This window comes from Leptopilina heterotoma, unplaced genomic scaffold (assembly GCF_015476425.1).
Source record: "Leptopilina heterotoma isolate Lh14 unplaced genomic scaffold, ASM1547642v1 Lhet_87, whole genome shotgun sequence".
Lineage (NCBI taxonomy): Eukaryota > Metazoa > Arthropoda > Insecta > Hymenoptera > Figitidae > Leptopilina > Leptopilina heterotoma.
This window is the reverse complement of record NW_025111190.1, coordinates 396,702-415,093: the sequence shown is the minus strand read 5'-3', so window position 1 is coordinate 415,093 and position 18,392 is coordinate 396,702. Positions and strand designations below refer to the sequence as shown.

The window sequence follows — 18,392 nt, the reverse complement described above, 5'->3', positions numbered from 1 at the left end:
CTGTCATCTTAAAGCCTGATGAGGCACGCACATGATGTTTATATTGTTTATTCGCAGAAGATTCAAAATTATTCAAAAATAAGAATTAAATAATTATTCAAAATGCTTTTTTTCATAAAATGAAAACTTGAGTTTGTAAATATTTTTTAACAGAAGAAAAATTGAATGGAGAAAAAATCATCATTTCTGTATTAATTTGAATTTTTATAGTTTTTAATTTATAATTTATAATTTACAATTTACGATTAACAATTATAAATTCGATTTTTCAATTTTAATTCTCAATCGAAAAACTAAATTCGATAAAAAATTATATAATTGATTATTTAGTGCAATTTTTTTATTTTTACTGAATGTGAATAATTTGAATCAAACGAAATTTCTATCGATAAAAAATAGCTGAGCGCAATATTTTTTTAGAACACTGAAAGATAATCCTATGATCAACATACCTAGTTGAAAACAAAGAAGTGTTTTATTCAAAGAAATATGTTGGAATTCAATATCATGTGATCGCATTTATGATTTGTGATGAACAGCTTAACTCTCGAGTATTCAAATAATTATCAGATCATTACCCTTTGATTGAAAAATAACAACTGTGAGTTAAATCGTGAAAAAAATAATTTTTATCCCGATTATTGATATTTATTAATTTATTAATTATTATTTATTAATTTCTATTGAATTTCAAAATTGTCCTCTTTTTAATATGAAAAACTAAATTGTTTGACAAATCGAAATTATGCAGCTATTTTTTCCATTTTTCTAAAGAAAAAATTTCAAAATTGTTGGAAAATTAAAATTAGAAAGTAGAAAATATTTTGCACAATTTCTGCTTCTCAATTGCAATTCATAAACAAAGTACAAGTTTAAAAAAAAAATGTTATGAATCAAAGTTTGTTTAAGAAATTTTTAATTTATTTTGGAAAAAATATTTACAAAATTTCCATTTGTTAAAAACGATTGTAAAATTATTCGAAAACATCAATAACTTCTTTTCTAAATAAATATTGAATCGTTATCATTTTTCCACAGGAATCAGGATTTTTAAAAATTTCAAATTTAAACCTTTTTGAAATTTAACAACTTATAAGAATATTTTATTATAAAACATGAAGAAATTGATTACTCCGAGGCGAAGACTCGGAGTGATCAATTTCTTTATTTTTTATAATAAATTAAAGATAACCGAGTGATAAAATCATTATTTTATATAATAGGAATATTTTCACTGCAATTTTTTCAAAATTATTTTCATTTTAATTCAATTATTCTCGAATTTTAAAATAAAATTCTTCTTTAAATTTGTAAAATAAATATTACGACCTTCGTGACATTTGAAAGTTCCTAACCTTATTTTTGACACAAGAAAAATTAATTATAATATAATATATAAAAAGAACTGTAGGTACTTACAAAAATAAATTCCAGTAATCATTTCTCGATAATATAATTCAATTGCCACTGATCCCCAATGTCAATTTTGTAAAAAAAATTATTATAATGATGAGACCATCAATCACGCAACTTTTTGCGTCACCAAAAAATTCGTCGATATTTTCGATAATTTCAGACAAATTGTAACAAGTTTCAAGTATTTTCTTTTGTACTCGTAGGTAGAATATATATTCTCCCCGTTTTCTCATCTCAAACTATTAAACAATACAAAAATAATGCTTATTCTGTGTTTAAAAAAAAAATGAAACAATTGTCGAATTTGAGGTTATGAAAGTATGCGAGATGCGACGTTTAAAAGCGTTTGCCATAACGGAAAAGAATTTACATTTTTTTACCCAATTTCTCAAAAATATAATATTTCTTACCAGAAAATAATACAATTGTAAAATAAAGCAAACATTTTTGAATTCCAATATAAATTTATGAAAATTATAAAAGTAATGACAATTGGTACGAACCATCGGAAGAAAATCAGGATAGACATCCTCGATATTTCGAGCAGTAAAATACATTTCCAATATGTTGGTATTAAATACTACATTTCTCATAACCACTGAATCATTAACTATACTTTTATTACTTAAAAATAATTAAAAATTACAATTGCAAAAAAACACTTTCACACATAGCTGACATAGCCATCTTTCCAAAATTTTGTGTATTCTGAAATGCGCAAAAAAATTTCTGAACTGCAAATTAAAAAATCTCTATTGGCAACACTGTGACTTGTGTCCAATGCATGAAATCTGATTGGTTCTTGTCGAGAAAGGACAACCAGTCACAATTCACAACCGAAGCATTTAAAAATGATCGAATTTTCTCCAAGTGAAATAGTGAATGGAAATAATTTACACATTATTTTCATCACGTTTATCACGTTCTATTATTTTTCTTGTAAAAAGGAGGAAAATTTATTGTGATACTGTTTTTTTTTTTGAATAATAAACAATATAATCATGATACGTGGAGCAGTGAGAGCTGCTAGAAGTGCAGTAAACGTGAGGAATTTCGCAAATGCACCTGCTCAAGAAGCAGTAGTATCAGCAACATTTAAAGTTCAGGATAATAAAGATTTTGATGAACGAGTAAAAAATTCTAAAGTTCCAGTTATTGTGGATTTTTTTGCAACGTAAGATAATAATTTTCTCTTGAAGAAGTACAGCATTTAAAAATATACATGCTTTCATAACCTCACTTTTTCCTGTTGAAAATAACATTGATTTGTAATATTATTGTTTTCCTCTTATAATTAATTGTTTTCAAAACAATTGAATAAAATGTTGTTGTTATAATTTAGTTTTGTAGTGGGATTTTTTATTGTTAAATTAGTCTTTTTTTGTCTCTTCTAGAATATACGTATAATTAAAAATTATTGTTTTGCAATATATTACGAAATACTTGACATAATTTCAAACTAACATGCTTATTTTGTAGATGGTGCAATCCTTGTCGAATGTTAACCCCACGTATTGAATCAGTGATCGCAGAAAAACAGGGGAAAATTCTACTAGCAAAAGTTGACATTGACGAACATTCAGATCTTGCTCTTGATTATGAGGTGAAAATTTTTTATTTATTCATTCTCGTATATTTTTCTGCAGGAAAATTATAAAATTTAATTGATAATTATTATAACGTATATTTTTAATATTTGGCACAGAACAGCCTCTGGTTAACATTAGTTTTAATTGGATTCATTTTAAAAATAGAAAATTTTATTTTATTAACTGTCCTCTACTAATGGCTCGATAAAGTTTATTTATAGTAACTTGAAAGAATATCAGTGTCAATATATTTTTTATTGAAATGCTAACTATCTTTTTTCTATTTTATATTTTTAAAATCTTGTCTTTTCTTTCGAAATTTTTAAAAAGTTGTAAATCTTCTTCTATATTAATAATCGTTGTATTCTGGTAATCTGTTCGCAGTTTGAAGTTAGTTTTTGTTTCCTTTTTTGTTTCATAACTTTTTTAATCATTTTTCTTTTTAAATAAGTATTTTCAATTTGAAAATTAATGTATTTATTGAAAATCATCGAATTGTAAAGAATTTTATCAAAAAATTTGATAATAACATAATTTCTTTGAAGAATTTTATAATTTAGGAAAATAATTAAATTCTCGTGAAGAATTTTGTTAACATTTTTAAAAATTCTAAATAAATTCTTTTTGAAGAATTTCTTTGAATTTTTTTTTAATAATAGTTTTTTTCTTTAATAATTTTAATTAAAAATTTTGAAAATAATTGAATTTTATGAACAATTTCCTTCAAGTTTTTTAAATAATCGTGTTTGTTAATATGTACTTGAAAAAGAACATTATTTAATCATTGAATTTTATTAACATTTTAGAAAATAATTGGATTCTTTTAAAAAACTTTATATCAAATTAAGAGAAAACTTGAATTCTTTAGTGGAATTTTTTTGAAAATAATTTAATTTTTGCAAAGAATTTTACTATTTATAAATATAATTGAATTGTTTCGTAGAATTTATGAAAATTTTAGAAAATAATTGAATTTTTCGCAAAATATTATTAAAAATTAAAAAAAAATTGAATTGTTTCATGAAATGTTATTAAAATTTTAAAAAATTATATTAAAGTAATTGAATTTTTGTAAATAATTTTACTATTTATAAAAATAATTAAAATGTTTTGAAGAATTTATTAAAATTTTAAGAAATAATTAAATTGTTACGAAGAATTTTATAGAAATATTTAAAAATAATGCATTTTTTTCAAAAATTCAATTAAAGTTGTTCCGAAAATAATTGAATTTCTTTGACGAATTTCAAAATAATTGAATTCATCACAAGAATTTTATTATTTTTTGAAAATAATTGAATTCTGTCGTGTAATTTTATTTAAATTGTATTAAAAATAATTCAATTTCTGCAAAGAATTTTATTTACAAAAATCGTTGAATTATTTTGAAGAATTTTTTAAAATTTTAGGAAATAATTGAAATTTATGGAAATATTTAAAAATATTTCAATTCATCCGAGGAATTCAATTAAAATTGTTTAGAAAATAATTGAATTCCTGCAAAGAATTTTACTATTTATAAAATTAATTGAATTCTTGCGAAGAATTTTACTATCTATAAAAATAATTGAATTTTTTCGAAGGATTTATTAAAATTTTAGAAAAAAATTAAATATTTTCGAAATATTTTAAATTTTTCTAAAAAATTGAATTTTTCCGAGGAATTTAATTAAAATTGTTTTGTAAATAATTGACTTTTTGTAAAGATTTTACTGTTTAAATAAATAATTAAATTGATTAGAAGAATTTATTAAAATTTTAGAAAATAATTGAATTCTCTCGTGAAATTTTATTAAAATTTTTGAAAATATGAAATATAATTAATTTTGTACTTAATAAGTGAATTTTTTGAATTTTGATTATAATATTATTTAAAAAATTTATATTTGAAAATAAAAAATTTTGTAATATGCATAATAATAAGTTAATAAAAAACTGAATAACGTTTCAATTTAATATTCAGAATTAAATTTTAGGAGAGCTAAATTTTTTGATATTTAAAAATACAGTAAAAAAGACAATTGAATAGAATAAGTCAAAGAATTAAGTAGAAACTTGTACTAACAAAATTATTATTTTAATTAATTAAAAATATTAAAAAAGCAATTTTCTTCTCAGGTCGGTTCGGTACCGGTATTAATTGCCATGAAGGACGGCAAAGTTTTGGAGCGAATTGTTGGACTACAAGACACAGACAAATTACGTCAATTTGTCGACAAATATGCAAAATAATAGTAGATCTTAATTGTATAAAGGTGTGATTGGATTATTTTAGAGTAAATAGATTTACTATACATCACAATTGAAGTCTCAGAATTTTATAATTGAGAGGACGTAAAACACAATTTGTGAATTATGTATTTGTAAGATAGCGAAAGCTATTTTAAAAGTCAGGGATTAATAATGTACAACGGTGTAAAGTAAAATATTCGAAATAAAATTTTAGACTTTACAAATTTTCTCATTTTTATTTTTAACAATTCAACATATATAATTAAAGTATAAAATCAATACTTTGTACAATTGAAAAAAAATTATTTAACTTAAATATTAATTACATTTGAACAATAATTTTAATCATAACACTATCTGAATTATTAACTTCAAAAAACTAAACGATTTTAAATTCGAAAACTAAATAATTTGAAATTAATAAAATTTAAATTATTTGAAATTGATACTCCAAAAAATTTCAAAATTTGATAATTTAAATAAATAAAAATTTATTTATCATTGTAATATTATGATTTTAAACATCTGTTGGTAAATTTTGAAGCAATTGCCTTGCTCTTTGATATTCTACTGATTCGACAGCGTCTTCTGATTCCTCAAATTTTGCTTCGACCTCTTTAACAACGTCCATAGCTTTCTTTAGTAGAAGATCTTTTGCTTTTCCTTTGCATCCTTCGAAATATTCTATTACGGTGGGATAAAATTTGTCCGGTATTAATTTTTCATCGAGAAAATGGTTCACTAACCATGCTTGCTTTATTGTTTCGAATTTCCACTCGCTTCTTGCATGTTTCCACTGAAATAAAAAAAAATGTCAAGAATTAAATTAAAAGAGGAAATTAAATTAAAATTAAAAAAGTGTTCGAATTAAATATTAAATAAATATAGTATTGGAATTGAAGAATTTAGTTTAATTGATAATTGATTTAAATTACTTAATTTTAATTTAATTGAAATAAAGTTTAATTAAAAACAAAATTGAATAAATTAATATATTTAAAATATTAAAAATGCATTTGAAAAATTTTGATATTGAAAATACAATTAAAGCTTAGATTATAAATTTTATACAAAGAAATGAAAAGTTAAGTAGAGATTTAGATTTAGAGATTAAAAATGAATTAATTCGTTAAATTAAAGAATAGAATGGAATTAAGTATTATTTTCATCGTGCTACAATTTTGTTTCAATTCTTACGATCTTCTCCCTGTAAATAAGAAATAAATTATAATAAAAGATAATTACAGTCGTAAATATTTGAAAAAGTGAAAAATAAAGAATGTTAAATTAAGGAAAATATAATTATTTAAATAGTGTAATAATCAATTACCTTAGACAGATAATTTAGAACATTAGCTGCAGTCTTATGCTTGGCTGCATCATGTTTTTCTTTTTCTCTTGTTTCTTGTTTTTCTTTTTTCAATTGTCGTTTAGAGGGTCCTTTCTTTTTTTTAGTCTCATTATTATCTTCGTCACTTAGTTGTTCTTTTGAATCGTCTCCATCTTTCTCTTCCTCAATTTTTAATTTCTTTTTCTTTGGCTTTTTAACTGTGTTATCACTTTTAGTTTCCTCGTCTTCATTTTCAATACTTCCATCTGCCTCTAATTTTTCTTTTATTTCCTTTCTCTTCTTTTTCTTTGTCTTCTTAGTTTCATTGCCATTTTTCATCTCTTCGACTTGTGGATTTTCTTCATTTATTTCCAATTTTTCAACTTTTGTTTTCTTTTTCTCTTTCTTTGATTTTTTAACTTCTTTTTCATTGTCTTCTTCCCGTACATTCTCTGTGGATTCTTCATCTATTTCTAATTTTTCACTTTCATGTTTCGATTTTTTCTTCTTCTTGGACTTCTTTTTCTCTTTATATTCAGTGTTATCTTCAGTTTCGTTTAAATTGATTGAATCATTTGTTGATTGGATGTCTTCTTCTGGATCAATATTTCTTTTCTTTGATTTCTTGTGTTTTTTCTCACTAACATTAGAAATATTGATTTCCTCTTTCTCGAGTGGTATTTCATTTTTTAAATTGTCAATCGATTTCCTAAAAAAATAATCTATATTAATGATCGTTTTATTCCGGTATTCTGTTCACAGTTTGAAATTAGTTGTTGGTTTGCTTTTTTGTTTCATAACTTTTGAAATAATTTTCCTTTTTAAATGTTTTTAATATTAAAATTAATGTACTGTCAAATCATTGAATTCTTGCAAAGCATTTTTCAAAAAATTTAAAAGTAATTGAATTCCTTCGAAGAATTTTATTATTTATGAAAATAATTGAATTCTTTCGAGAAAATGTAAAAAAATTGTATTTGAAAAAAATTTAATTCTTGGCAAGATTTTTATTAAAATTCTTTAAAATAATTAAATTGTTTTTAAGAATTAATTTCAATATTCTTGAAAATAATGGAGTTTTTAAAAAATAATTTTTACTGAAAATTTTGAAAGAAAGTGAATTTTATGAAGAATTTCTTTTAATTTTTTAAAGTAATTGTGTTTATTATTAATTGCAATTAATAATTTTTCTATTAAATTATATTAAAATTATTCATAGAAAATTAAATTCTTTTAAACAATTATATTAGATTTTTTCTAAATAATTACATTTTTTTTAAATTTCATTAAATTTTAATTACATTTTTTTTTAAATTTCATTAAATTTCGTAAAAATAATGTAATTTTTAATCATGTTAATTGAAAATTTTGAAAATAATTAAAATTTACAAAGAACTTTATAAAAAACTTTTGAGATCAATTGAATTGTAGAATAATTTTTTATTACAATTATTAAAAATTTGAAACCCGTCAGAGAAATTTTATTAAAATTGTATTGAAAATAATTGGATTTCTCAGAAGAATTTTCTTATTTACAAAAATAATTGAATTCTTGTGGAGGATTTTACAATTCATATAAAAATAATTTAATTGTTTCAAAGAATTTTATCTGAATTTTTTAAAGAAATTTTATTAAAAATTTCATTCAAAAAATTGTATTGAAAATAATTGAATTTCTTAAAAGAATTTTATTTTTTACAAAAATAATTGAATTCTTGTCAAGAATTTGACAATTTCTAGAAAAAATTGAATTCTTTCAAAGAATTTTAAGTATCTCAGAATTGTTGAAAATAATTGAATATTGTTATTGAAACTCTTGAAAATAATTGAATTTAAATAATATTTTTAAAAGTAATTTAATTTTTCTGAAACATTTTATTTGTTATGAAAATAATTGAATTTTTTTGAAGAATTTTATTATTTATGAAAATATTTAAATTCTTCCGAAGAATTTTTTTTTATTTACAAAAAGAAATATTCTTGAGAAGAATTTTATAATTTATAAATTATATTATTAAACTACAACAATATTGATTAATTTTACTTGAGTAATAATTAAGTTTAAATACCTTTCTTAATTCGTTAAAAATGAATTATAGATGAAGGAAAATAAACGAAAACATTCGAACAAATTAATTTATAGTTTACTCCACATGTTCGAAATCTAAATGTTTTCGTTTATTTTCCTTGATCTATAATTAATATTTCTCGGACGTAAAAGATTGATTAATAAAAATGAATTACATTTATATATAAATATTTTATTATACATATTATGTATAATAAAATAAAACTATTTATATATTACAAAGGGCAATAATAATGAACTATAGAAAACATGAAAAACACGTGGTTAAGAATAAACTGTAACACAATGACAAACCTTTCATTTTTTAGCTTTTTTGGAGAATTCTCGTCAATTGCCCCATCAGGACTTGTAGGTCGTTTCATCAACTTATGTTTCATTGTAAATTTAATAATTTTTTAAATATTAGTAACAATTTATTTAGGGTGTAAAATTTTTGTTTACTTCTAACCTCACTTTTTTACAAACAACAAGAACAACAAGATCGCCAACATCGACAATCATCGGTGTTCTTCGGTTCGTATCGAGCATGTTCGTCAATTTTCGTGCATTGTTGTCAATTGTCTTTTCATGAAACTCATGGAAATGAAGCTTAAACTTAAAGGAACAAAATTCTATTATTGAATTTTAAAAATAAATGAAATTCGCAAAGAAAAATTAATTTTGATTATTGTATTATTCTCCACATTATTGAATTTAATTTATTGTGTTTTTGATTAAGATTGCGAATTTTATAGTTAAAAAACTTACTTAAAAAAAAGTGACACAACATACACCTAACTACAGGAAAGGTAACTTTAATATTTATTATTATTATTGTTTGTATGTAAAATAATATTGCGTCATTTATAAAATGTTTCAATTTTAGAAAAACGTTTAAAGAATTTACATAAACGAAAAGTTTTCAAACACAAATTGTCGACAAATTTAAAGAATTGACGGAATTGACATAATGATTTTGTTGAGGTTAGGTTCATTGTGTGCAAAAAATTCCAACTTATCTCAAAGGTAATTAAAATAAATTATTACAAATTATTACGGTGAATGTGTTGATTATACAAAAATTATATTTTTTGTTTTTTAGATTACTTCCTCGGATATGTAAATTGAATTTTTGTACGAAAGCCAACGACAAACAACAACCTTTAAAATTGACGGAGAGCGATGATGTAGATGAGCCGGTTGTTTATTCGAGAACAAAAGCCTATACACATTTAGCTAAACATTCTCGTTATCGTGAACCAAATTGGCCTGCATGTACACCATACGTAATTATGGTTAGTTTTGCTATTTTCATGATCTATTTCTGTATTTTAAGAGAGGAAAATGATATTGACGACCTACTTGACATGCCTCTTGAAACTCGATTGAAACAAATTGAGGCACAACGTAAAATGCAATAATGATATAAATAGTATAATTTAGAAAATAGTTTTCAACTTTTACTTTAATGAAACCTAATGAATGTTTCAGATAAAGTTTTTAAATTGTACATAATCTGTAATTATCCTGCACATGTATTAAAAATTAAAATAATTTACTTGTCTCTATTTTACTCATTCTCTCTCATTGCAATTTTATTTCATAATTTCAATTTGTTTTAATAAAATTAAAAGTTTTTTAAAAATAACGAAAAAAAAATATTTATAAATTATAGCTGTCAATTAAAAAATTTAATTGAAAATGAAACTTAAAATTTTTTTATTATTAGAAAATAAAGGAAAAAATTTTATTAAAAAAAATGTTCTATTAAATTTATTTACGAAATATTTAATTGTATAATTATTCAAAAAAAAAAAATTCCTTTTCTAAATATTCAATTATTATTATTTTTTCATAGGAATGATAATTTTCTAAAATTTCCAATTTAAACCTTTTTGAAATTAATCAAGTTTAAAAATATTGTTATAAAACAAAAAGATCAAAATTCAAAAAATTCACTTATTAAGTACAAAATTAATTATTACTATTCATATTTTTAAAAATTTTAATAAAAATTTCACGAAAGAATTCAATTATTTTCTAAAAGTTTAATAAATCCTTCAAAACAATTCAATTATTTTTTTAAGTAGTAAAAATCTTTACAAAAATTCAATTATTTTCAAAACAATTTTAATTAAATTCCTCGGATGAATTCAAATATTTAAAAATATTTCCATAAATTTCAATTATTTCTTAAAATTTTAATAAATTCTTCGGAACAATTCAACGATTTTTGTAAATAGTAAAATTCTTTGCAGGAATTAAATTATTTTTAATCCAATTTAAATAAAATTACACGAAAGAATTCAATTATTTTCAAATATTTCCATAAAATTCAATTTCATCAAGAATATAAAATTCTCTAAAAATAATTTAATTATTCTCAAAATATTTTTAAAAAATTCTATATAAAAATTAAGTTACTTTTAATGCAATTTTAAAATATATTCTTTAAAAAATATATTGAAAGAATTTAATTATTTTCAATAGAAAATAAAATTTTTGTGATGAATTCAATTATTTTGAAATTCTTTAAAGAAATTCAATTATTTTCAAAATAACTTTAATTGAATTTCTCGAAAAAATTTCGTTATTTTCCAATATTTCTATAAAATTCTTCGTAACAATTTAATTATTTCTTAAAATTTTAATAAACTCTTCAAAACATTTCAATTATTTTTATATAAATAGTAAAATTCTTCGCAAGAATTCAATTATTTTCAATACAATTTTAATAAAATTCTTCTTCATAAAATTTTATTGCTTTGAAAATTTTCAATTTAAATTATTAAAGAAACTCCATTAGTTAAAAAAAATTCAAAGAAATTCTTTAAAAGAATTTAATATAAGGATTTTTCAAAATTTTAATAAAATTCTTGGAAGGAATTCTATTATTATTAAATTTTTTGATAAAATTCTTTGCAACAATACGATGATTTTTAATACATTAATTTTAAAATTGAAAATATTTGAAAAGAAAAATTATAAAAAAAGTTAAGAAAGAAAAACAATTTTAATAAAATTTTTTTGAATAGTTACATTTTTCAAGGAATTTGATTAAAATTATATTAAAAATAATTGAAATTCTCCGATGAGTTTTGTTATTTCTGAAAATAATTGAATTGTTGAAAAGAAACTTATAAAAAATTTGTAGATATTTGGATTTCTGTAAAATTTTTATTATATTTATGAAAATAATTAAATGTTTGCGTTCAATTTTATTAAAATTGTTTTTTAATAATTGAATTCTTTTGGGTTATTTTATTGAAATAGTAGATATTGAATATCATTGAAATGAGGAAAATTTTTGAAAATAATTGAAAATTTGACAATAATTTTATTAAAATTTTTGAAAATAATTCAATTTTGAAGAAGAATTTTTTTATTTGTAAAGATGTGGTTAAAAAAGTGGTAAAGTAAAGTTGTAACTTCTTCAAAATTAAATTTTTTTTAGTGTTTTTAACTAAAATTCTTCTATAAATCCATTATTTTTAATAATTAATTAAATAGATATTGACAAATTTATCTAATTTTAGAAGATTTTGAATTATTAAAATTTTTCAAAAATCTAAGTTTATTTAAATTTCCAATTTAAATTCATTTTTCATTGAAATTTTATAAAATTTCAAATTGAAACCGTTTGACGTTCATTTATTTATGAAAATTGTAAAGGCAACTCTCAAAATATAAACAATGTATTTTATATATTTTTAATTTATTATTTATTAATTTTTAGAATTCAAATTTTCGCGGTATAATTTGAATAGGAAGTGCTGACATCTTTTTGCTTGTTTTTACGTAATGCGCATGCGCGATTGAATTTGAAAGGCTAGAAAAACTAGACTACTGCGCAGTTAGAACAATTAAAGAGTATTTCTTCTCATTTAATATTATTAACTTTTTATGAATTAATAAATACGGGAATAATAACAAATTTATATGGTATTAATTGAGAAAATGGACAATTGTATTTTGGATCTATTTTTTTTATCGCATTTTTGTCATTCTTTCGACGACAGCAGCGCCAACTGTACGTAACCTCTGAAACTTCGTGCGCAATGGAGGCTCATTTTCAATAAAATTTTCCTGCATGTACGTAATGTGTTTTTGAGAGTTAAAAGTGGAGCATTTTGTGTGATAGTGAGACTTTTATTCTCTGTGAAAGCCAGTGAACATATTGCCCTAGGTGAGTTAATGAGAATACAAAAAATTTATCATTTATATCCTATTTACTTTTGTCTCGGTGCGAGGCTAAAAAAATATAAATATAACCTGTCTCCGTATTCGGTCAACTCTCCTCTTTACTCGTAAGCATTTTACGACTCATTTTTTTCTCCCTCTTGATATTTTTATTGGAGAAATATTTTTCCCCAACATTATTCGAATATTAATTGTTTTAACTATTTTTCGAATAAATATTGGAAAAAATTCAGTCGTATAGGAGCCTCGAGGATAATTTATCAAATTGCTTTGAGAAAATTACGATATTGTGCATAGTAGTCGCATATTGATAGTCGTGAATATATCAAGTTTATTTACGTCCGGCTTTTTGTGAGATTCATACGGTAGATTATTGTATGATGCTTGGTATTTATATTTGTAGAATATCCTTCGAAAATGTTAATGCGATGTAGGTATTTCTTTTTCTTTTTTGAAAGAAGAAAAAAAAGGTCTTGTACGTGGCAGTTCGCTTTCGTTCGGGTCCTTTCGGATTTATCGCGTTTTTCATCGAAGCAACAAGCGACCTGTGAAATCAGCACATCTTGCGGTAAATTACCGATTGGTAAGACGATGACCATTGTATTTTGAAAGACTGCACTGTCTTCTAAGATATTCATTTTTAGAAGGTATATCATTTTACCGCATACATATATCTATATATAAATTTCTCTATTTTCTCGCAGCAGATTTTCTTAACCTCAACACTATGTTCTATAAGATTCGAAACTTTCTCTTAAGCGACACTGTGCAAATTGCTCGCTAAATTGAATTAATCAAATAGAACTTCCGGTATTATATATTTCTTATTTTTCCCCTATTTCACCCAAGTTTTAATGTCATCGTTTTATTGGATTTTTTTGCTAGAAATATAGAGAAAAACTTTGAATATTTGCAGAGCAGAGAGAGAGAGAGAGAGATATTTTTATAGGCGAAATATGGAATTGCTTTAAAGTTTTTGCGTTGTGAGAATGAAAAAAAGGTTTTATGTTCTTTTTTATTGGGAAGGCCGTTTATAGAGTGGACAATAACATATACACCATCTACCGATAGATCCTCTTCCGGTTTCCTCAGCGTGCCAAGTAGGTCAGCCTCCCAGGAGAACTAGTTAATGGGAATTAACATCAAATGACAAGTTTTGCCTATTATATATAGTGTCGAACAGGAGATGCATTCTATAGACATAAATCATCTCATTATAAATCAAAAAATGAATTGGATTAATAATTATTTGCATAAATGTCGTGTTTGAAAATAAGGTGGGAGTGTCTTAGGAATGTGGTCTCAACTTCTTGCACGTATTTATTTCCCATTTGCCTCCTCGTCTGGCAGAAATTTCCTCTCGCTGAGATTCCTCACCTTCCAAGTAAATTATTTTCCATGATACTTTGATCTATAGTGAGTTTATTATATACATACATTCACGTCAGTGATTTTATGATTCTTTTACGTTAATATATTTTATAAAACACTACTAAATCCCCTGTGTATATTTAAGTATATCATTATTTTAAATTATGAGAGAGAAAATTAATTACTTTCACTCTAGTTGTTTAAATAAAAATTCAAAAATTCCATCTCGTTTATGAAAAAATAAAATTGAAAGAATAAAACTTTTATTTTTAGAATTTATTTTTGGTCTAGATATTTTACCTTGAATTGAAATTTTTTTTTACATTTTCATAATATTTTTTCTTCACTAAATATTGTTACAATACAAGTGTATAATGAAATTCAATTATATAGACGAAATGACAGATTTTTATTCGAAAATAACAATAATTTAGCATTGTATGTTTTGTAATTAACGTTAATATTCTTTTATTTTTGAAAAAATTGGTTTATTTGTATTGGAGTGGCTTGATTGAAGGTATAGTAACAAAACTCGGTAAATATTTTTTTTAAACTTGCAATTCAAATGAACTAAATGTCAACCGGGAGTAAAAAAAACCCGACTTTGATATTAGAATTGTAGATTGCGTTTACATTACACAATGTGTTAAAACTTTGATATAAATTTACATTTTAAACGTCACTCGATATCATTAAAAGAACAAAAATTTAAGTTGGTTAATTTTAAATTTCGTCTACATAAAGAATATTTAAATTAATTACTTTTTCTCTTAATCTTTTGTTTCTTTTTTGTCATTAATTTTAATTTCCAATAGTTTTTGGTAAAAAATATATAATATATAATAATATATATAATAAAAATATAATAAAAAATATATAATAATATTCAATAAATATTGAATTTGTTATTGGTTTTTATTTCTTTGAGTAACTTTTGAAAATATTTACATTAAAAAAATATTTCATTCAGATGAACGTTCAGAATTTTTTGAGCAAGATTTTTTTCTATATTAATTGTTGAAAATATATTTGCAATTAATAATTATAAAATTATACCTATACATATAAAACTATAAAAATTAAAATTATAAAAATTACAATTAAAATTAAAACACAATTTCCAATTTATTGTTAAGTTTCGTTTTAGTATAAATAAATAATAATTTTCTTAATAAATTTTGTTTACCATAAAACTCTTTTGTTTTTATATTAATTTTCGATATTTTTATTTTTTAAAAAAGATTTTAAAATAAATTTTTATTTATAAATGTCACTTAATAACTTTTTCAGTGTTTTCTCTACATTTTGTTTTTATTTTTCCTTATTTTATTTTTGTAATTATATGCCTCATAATTATTTTTATCCTTTATAAAAATACTTTTTTTTGTTAAATTTATCTATTTAATATTTTTAATCGGAATTTAATTATAAATTTGTACTTTGAAAATAATGTCTCGATTATTATAAATTTTATTATTAATTATAACTTTTCGTTTTATTTATTTATTTATTTATAATAATTTTACGGTTTTTGATTTTCTTATGTCCCTAAAAAAATAGAAATAATTAAAACACTTTGATAACAAATATACTTCAAAAAATTAACTTTGAAAATAAATATACTTTGATAACAAAATAGATTTTAAAAATAAATAAACGTCGCAAAAATAAATATATTTCGAAAATAAATAAACTTTGAAAATAAATATACTTTGATAACAAATATACTTTGACAATAAATATATACTTTGATAACAAATATACTTTGAAGATAAATAAACTTTGAAATTAAAAAATTTGGTCGTTAATTTTAATGTCTTCATCATTAATTTAATTTTTTTTTCTACTTTAATTTAATTTTTTTATTTAATTTTATTTTTATATTTATTTTTCTTTTTAATATAAACACTAATTTGAATACTTTATTTGTAAGGTGTATATACTTTTGTCGGGGTATACTTGTAATGATACAATTTGCTATATTTTTTCCTTTTATTTCACAAAATATATTTATAATTTAGACGATTTCGACTTTACTTCTTCTTTATTTTCTCCTCTTTGACAATAATTATATATTTAAAATGCAAAGACTATCAAAGTTAAGAATTCTTTACTTCGAAAAATAATTTAATTCTATATAGAGAGAACACAGAAACTTTCTAGATGGTGTAATTATGTGAGAATAGCCTGCAATTATATGTCAACGTGTGATATTGATTTAGTATTTAAAATCCTTGATATTTTTTCCCCAAGAATCTAAGAAAGGGTTGAAATATAGGGTTGCAGTGAAAGAATAAATATTTTCTACTCATATAATTTGAATTAAATAATTTGCAGAAAGTATATTTTGTTTTTATGCGAAAAAATAGTTTTGCTTGTTATTTATATTTTTTTGTATTATTATATTTTTTTTCCGCTTTTTGAAAGTTAGAAGTTTTAGGTTTTGTTTTGACGTCGTTAAAATGCTGTCAATGTAATTGTAGTAAGCGAAACGTAATGGTTCGGCAACTCCTTTAAATGGTAGAAGGCACTGATTTGACAAAGATGGATAGATTGCAGGTGTAACAAAATACGGAGATGTCACACTCATGCACGCGAACAAAAATAGTCTGATTAAATAATCCAACAAACATTCCCATATAAAGACTCTTAGTGCGAGAGATAAAATTTATAAACAATGCAAGTATACTTCTTCATTAAAAGAGTCATATCCTTTATAAAAAGTAGACTATATAAAAATTATTTTTATTTTCCTCAGTAAAACAGTAAATACAATTTTTACCTTGAAAATAATAATTCTTCTCCAAAATTCAAGTATCTTCAAAAATTTTAATAAAATTCTTCGCAAAATTTCAATTTTATTATCAACAATTTTCCTCAATTCAATGATTTTCAATATCTACTATTTTAATAAAATTTTCCAAAAGTATTCAATTACTTAAAAAAAAAATTGAAATAAAATTCTACGTAACAAACAGCTTGACCCCCCCCCCCTTCCCCAAAAAGTGCTACGAAATATATGGACGATCCAAAAAATTCAATTATTTACAAATCTATCTTTTATAAATTTTTTCGCAATAATAATTCAATTATTTTCTTAAATAATGTAAAAATTTTACAGGGATTCAATTATTTTTGTAAACAATTTTTAATATTTTAGGAAAAATATTTATAGGAATTCAATTATTTTCATAAACAACAAAAATTTTCACAGGAATTTAATTATTTCAAACAAAATTTTCATAAAATTTTTCGAAAAAAATCAATTATTTAAAATAAATTAATAAAGTTCTTTGTAAGAATTCAATTATTTTTGAAAATTTTAATAAAATTCGTTGCAAAACATCAATTATTTAAAATAAATTAATAAAGTTCTTTGTAAGAATTCAATTATTTTTGAAATTTTTCATAAAATTCGTTGCAAGAATTCAATTATTTAAAAATTTTAATAAAATTCTTCTTATTAATTCAATTATTATTTTAAAAAGTTTAATAAAATTCTCGGTAAAATTTAAATTATTTTCAAAAATTTTCCTCAATTCAATAATTTTCAATATCTACTATTTTAATAAAATTTTCCAAAAGAATTCAATTATTTAAAAAATATTTTAATAAAATTCTACACAAACATTTAATTATTTGCATAAATAATAAAAATTTCACGCAGGAATTCAATTATGTATTTACAAATTTTTTATAAATTTCTTCGCATTAATTTTATTATTTTCATAAATAATAATGAAATTCTTTTTAGGAATTCAATAATTACATATTTTCAAAAATAATAAAACTCATTGCAGAATTTCAGTTATTTTTAATACAATTATTTTAATCGAATTCCTCGAAAAATGTATATTATTTTTAAAAATTTTATTAAAATTTGTCAAAAGAATTCAATTTAAAGAAACATTCATTTATTCAATAAGTTATTAATTTTTGTATTTAAATAATTGAATTCTAGTAGAATTTTCTACTAAAAATTGATTTAAAAATTAAATTCAGTAGATAATAATTGAATATCAGCATTATAGCGTAGTGAATATTTGGAAATAATTGAATTTTGAAAAGGTTTCATATTAAAATCTTTGGAAATCTGAATTTTTCATATTTTTAATTAATAATTCTGTGTAATTAATTTTTTTGAAAAGGTTTAATTGAATTTTTTTTTGAAATTTTTTGAAGTTAT

At 21.7% G+C, this 18,392-nt stretch overlaps 4 protein-coding genes across 6 annotated transcripts in view; 3 read left to right on the top strand and 1 right to left on the bottom strand.

Moving 5' to 3' along the window:
* The first annotated feature begins 2,268 nt into the window (after positions 1 to 2,268).
* LOC122511565 (thioredoxin, mitochondrial) lies at positions 2,269 to 5,461 on the top strand. The gene is made up of 3 exons (XM_043626908.1): positions 2,269 to 2,590; positions 2,896 to 3,019; positions 5,124 to 5,461. The coding sequence occupies exons 1-3, from the start codon at positions 2,418 to 2,420 to the stop codon at positions 5,235 to 5,237; spliced, it is 411 nt and encodes a 136-aa protein (XP_043482843.1). The 5' UTR covers positions 2,269 to 2,417; the 3' UTR covers positions 5,238 to 5,461.
* Positions 5,446 to 9,162, bottom strand: LOC122511564 (uncharacterized protein C7orf50). The gene is made up of 3 exons (XM_043626906.1): positions 8,951 to 9,162; positions 6,568 to 7,276; positions 5,446 to 6,033 (listed from the first exon to the last, which is right to left on the bottom strand). The coding sequence occupies exons 1-3, from the start codon at positions 9,031 to 9,033 to the stop codon at positions 5,755 to 5,757; spliced, it is 1,071 nt and encodes a 356-aa protein (XP_043482841.1). The 5' UTR covers positions 9,034 to 9,162; the 3' UTR covers positions 5,446 to 5,754.
* A 128-nt stretch (positions 9,163 to 9,290) lies between these two features.
* On the top strand, positions 9,291 to 10,193 carry LOC122511566. The gene is made up of 3 exons (XM_043626909.1): positions 9,291 to 9,444; positions 9,522 to 9,661; positions 9,738 to 10,193. The coding sequence occupies exons 2-3, from the start codon at positions 9,606 to 9,608 to the stop codon at positions 10,054 to 10,056; spliced, it is 375 nt and encodes a 124-aa protein (XP_043482844.1). The 5' UTR covers positions 9,291 to 9,444; positions 9,522 to 9,605; the 3' UTR covers positions 10,057 to 10,193.
* Positions 10,194 to 12,664: 2,471 nt separating this feature from the next.
* The window catches only part of LOC122511548 (protein Gawky), a 94,420-nt gene continuing 88,692 nt past the window's right edge, over positions 12,665 to 18,392 (top strand). For 2 of the 3 annotated variants that reach the window (XM_043626875.1, XM_043626874.1), the window contains exon 1: positions 12,666 to 12,821. The gene's annotated coding sequence lies outside the window, so the exon portion shown is untranslated. Of the gene's footprint in view, positions 12,822 to 18,392 lie in introns of all 3 variants that reach the window. The other variant, XM_043626869.1, reaches the window with a different exon arrangement.

Excerpts from the sequence above, each read along its gene's own strand:
- LOC122511564 (XM_043626906.1), bottom strand. The coding sequence starts at position 9,033 with ATGAAACATAAGTTGATGAAACGACCTACAAGTCCTGATGGGGCAATT. Across the intron at positions 7,277-8,950 it reads AAAAAGCTAAAAAATGAAAG|GAAATCGATTGACAATTTAA; the intron begins GTTTGTCATTGT and ends TTATTTTTTTAG. Across the intron at positions 6,034-6,567 it reads TTCTAAATTATCTGTCTAAG|TGGAAACATGCAAGAAGCGA; the intron begins GTAATTGATTAT and ends TTTTTATTTCAG.
- LOC122511566 (XM_043626909.1), top strand. The coding sequence starts at position 9,606 with ATGATTTTGTTGAGGTTAGGTTCATTGTGTGCAAAAAATTCCAACTTA. Across the intron at positions 9,662-9,737 it reads AATTCCAACTTATCTCAAAG|ATTACTTCCTCGGATATGTA; the intron begins GTAATTAAAATA and ends TTTGTTTTTTAG.
- LOC122511565 (XM_043626908.1), top strand. The coding sequence starts at position 2,418 with ATGATACGTGGAGCAGTGAGAGCTGCTAGAAGTGCAGTAAACGTGAGG. Across the intron at positions 2,591-2,895 it reads ATTGTGGATTTTTTTGCAAC|ATGGTGCAATCCTTGTCGAA; the intron begins GTAAGATAATAA and ends CTTATTTTGTAG. Across the intron at positions 3,020-5,123 it reads ATCTTGCTCTTGATTATGAG|GTCGGTTCGGTACCGGTATT; the intron begins GTGAAAATTTTT and ends TTTTCTTCTCAG.